This window comes from Ictalurus punctatus, chromosome 19 (assembly GCF_001660625.3).
Source record: "Ictalurus punctatus breed USDA103 chromosome 19, Coco_2.0, whole genome shotgun sequence".
NCBI lineage: Eukaryota > Metazoa > Chordata > Actinopteri > Siluriformes > Ictaluridae > Ictalurus > Ictalurus punctatus.
Window position 1 is genome coordinate 16,761,438 of NC_030434.2, and position 2,500 is coordinate 16,763,937.

Below are 2,500 nucleotides of genomic sequence, written 5' to 3' on the forward strand. Positions count from 1 at the left end.
TTCAGATTGGCCAGAAGGTAGTGCTTTTCTTTCGTTCACAGCACATCTCTGACAACAGTGTTATTAAATAAGTTGTTCATTAAGAAATTGTTAGCAAATAGCTGCAGATTATAACATAAAAAACAGCTTGCATAGTCACTAATAATTTTCAGATTTTTGTATGGGTAAATCCCTACCAATAAATCAATACATTTTAAGGAAAAACAAGGGTTTCTTTACCCTCTCTAATGGCTGTGCAAGGTGCCCCTTCCTCATGTTCTAACCGGATCTCCTTCAAAGCTACCAAGTTGTCCGTCAATTTGCTCCGGCCTTTGAAAACTGTGGCATATGTTCCCTAAAACAATCACAGTGAATAAGAACAGTTGGTTAAAACCTCGGGTAAGGCCACAGGTAACATCACACAGCAAATAAATACCTTAAAAAGTAAGTTAGGTTTCATGGATATTTAGTTTAAAAACGTTAACATGTTTTCAAACATGTTTATAAATGCAGCAGTGGGAGACAATGTCTAAGTAATACCAGTCTCTTACCTCTCCAAGCTTGTCCAGTTTGATATAGGTCTCCAGTTTTCCAAAGCCAATTTCTGACTAAAAATAGAGAGAAAGAGTCATTAATAAGCTGTTGCTGTTGTAGAATGGGTGTGCACACGCTGAGCAGACATTATCACACAGACACGTGTTTAGAGTGTGTTTAATGGCCCTGGTATCAGCAGCCAAATTCAATTCACTGACAAGGGAATTAATCCTACTCAAAACAAATGCACAAGTCTAAAGTCAACGAAAGAACACCAGGGGGCGCTAGAAGATAAACAAGAACAAGAAAATGTCACACTTCGTTTTTGTTCCCCCACATTCACATACACTGTGGGAACGACAGGGCCAGATAATGGGCAAGAACAATGGATGCCAAGAAAACGCAGTCACCCGGGTGAGGGAGTCTTTCACATGCAAACCCTGCTGGGTACACAAAGAACTGAGAGAGAGAGAGAGAGAGAGAGAGAGAGAGAGAGCGCACGAGTGTGTGTGTGTGTGTGTGTGTGTGTGTGTGTGGGCTTAGGGACTAGGCTGCCTAGAACATGCTGCTCAATTTCACCCTGGTGTTAACTCTCTCCATGCACAATGGTAGGACTCTGAATGAAATTAAAACAGAGGGACTAAGAGTGTAAATATTGAACACATTCATCAAAAACTATACCGCACTGATCCAGCCAAAACTCGTGCGGTTTAACAGATCATGCTAATTTGACCTTTGTGTTGCTTCCACTTATGATAACTGTACAAATGCACAATTGCTAAGATGATGTTACTTGGCTTTGGTGTTCCAATTCACTTCTTTTTTTTGTCCTCCTCATAGTTTCGTATATTATTATGATGTGGCACTTCTTGGACAAATCAGTCGGTTTCATTTTGTAGTATGAAACATTATTGTAAAATATAAATGGCACAAAAGTTCAGCTTTGAAGAGACTTGATTTTGCAAGAAGATATCAGATAATTATGCAGAGCTTTCCTGTTCCTGTGTAGGCAAGTTATGTATTATGAATATTATAAAATTACACGATTAATTCACTCACAAAAAACGTCTATCATAATATTGTGGCATACGTGAATATAAAAGTGGAGCGTTATACTGACTGTAGAAGGCCTTATATTTAATTTAACCAACTTGTGAGATTGCAGGATTGTAGAGTACAGTAGACGGACAAAGTGGTATGACTCATAGCGACTTATTTATTTATTTTAAAGAGGTTCTTACAACACATCTAGTATTTCATAACTGCACAAAACGTTTTATCTTAACTGACTGAATACGGTGAGTAGAAGCAGTCAAACACGTTTTTTTTTCTAATACAGAGAGCAATGAAAACACCAAAAGGAACCACAAGTCAATCTGAAATCCATCCAAATATGGCTAGACAAACCAATATATTTAACCTATACTCTGAGCTGGAGTAGTCTTTTTCAGTCTAATGAACTGACCGATTCAGCTGTAGTTTGCTGTATATAATACAGAACACTTGGCTTTAGGTGGCTGCTGGTATTAGCACCATTTCAGACATGCATTTTCAGCACAGACCCGTCATACACTCCTGAAAATAATTTCATGCAGTGGTTGCCAAAAATATATGTGGTCTAACAGACCAGGTACTGTGAGGCTGGTAATTAATCATGGGAAAAATAAGAACATGTTGTGCAGGTTGGATTATATGTAGGGGAGTCACCATGGAGGGCATCAGAAACACCAGGAGACTCAAGTGATGTCACATATTAATGAATGCATGACTCATGGCTGTGTCACTGTCTCCACTTAAAACCACTCTAAAGGTGGCATGCCACATCACATAGCACTTGTGTCAAACAGGAGACTTGTTCTGGCAGAGTGTAGGATGCAAGTTGCTATGCAACTTATGGCGCTCTCTGTGCCGTGTTCAATTACAAGGAGTGAATTATAAACCAGCTGAAACACAATAACTCAAACCATTAAAATGCAGAAACACCTGT

General features: G+C 39.0%; 1 protein-coding gene across 2 annotated transcripts in view; it reads right to left on the reverse strand.

The window, feature by feature from the left end:
• The window catches only part of cdk17 (cyclin-dependent kinase 17), a 65,827-nt gene that overhangs the window by 10,228 nt on the left and 53,099 nt on the right, over positions 1 to 2,500 (reverse strand). For both annotated transcript variants that reach the window (XM_017494306.3, XM_053688061.1), the window contains 2 exons: positions 531 to 587; positions 220 to 334 (listed from right to left, as the gene is read on the reverse strand). In XM_017494306.3, coding sequence (XP_017349795.1) covers positions 220 to 334; positions 531 to 587 — 172 coding nt within the window. The remainder of the gene's footprint in view (positions 1 to 219; positions 335 to 530; positions 588 to 2,500) is intronic.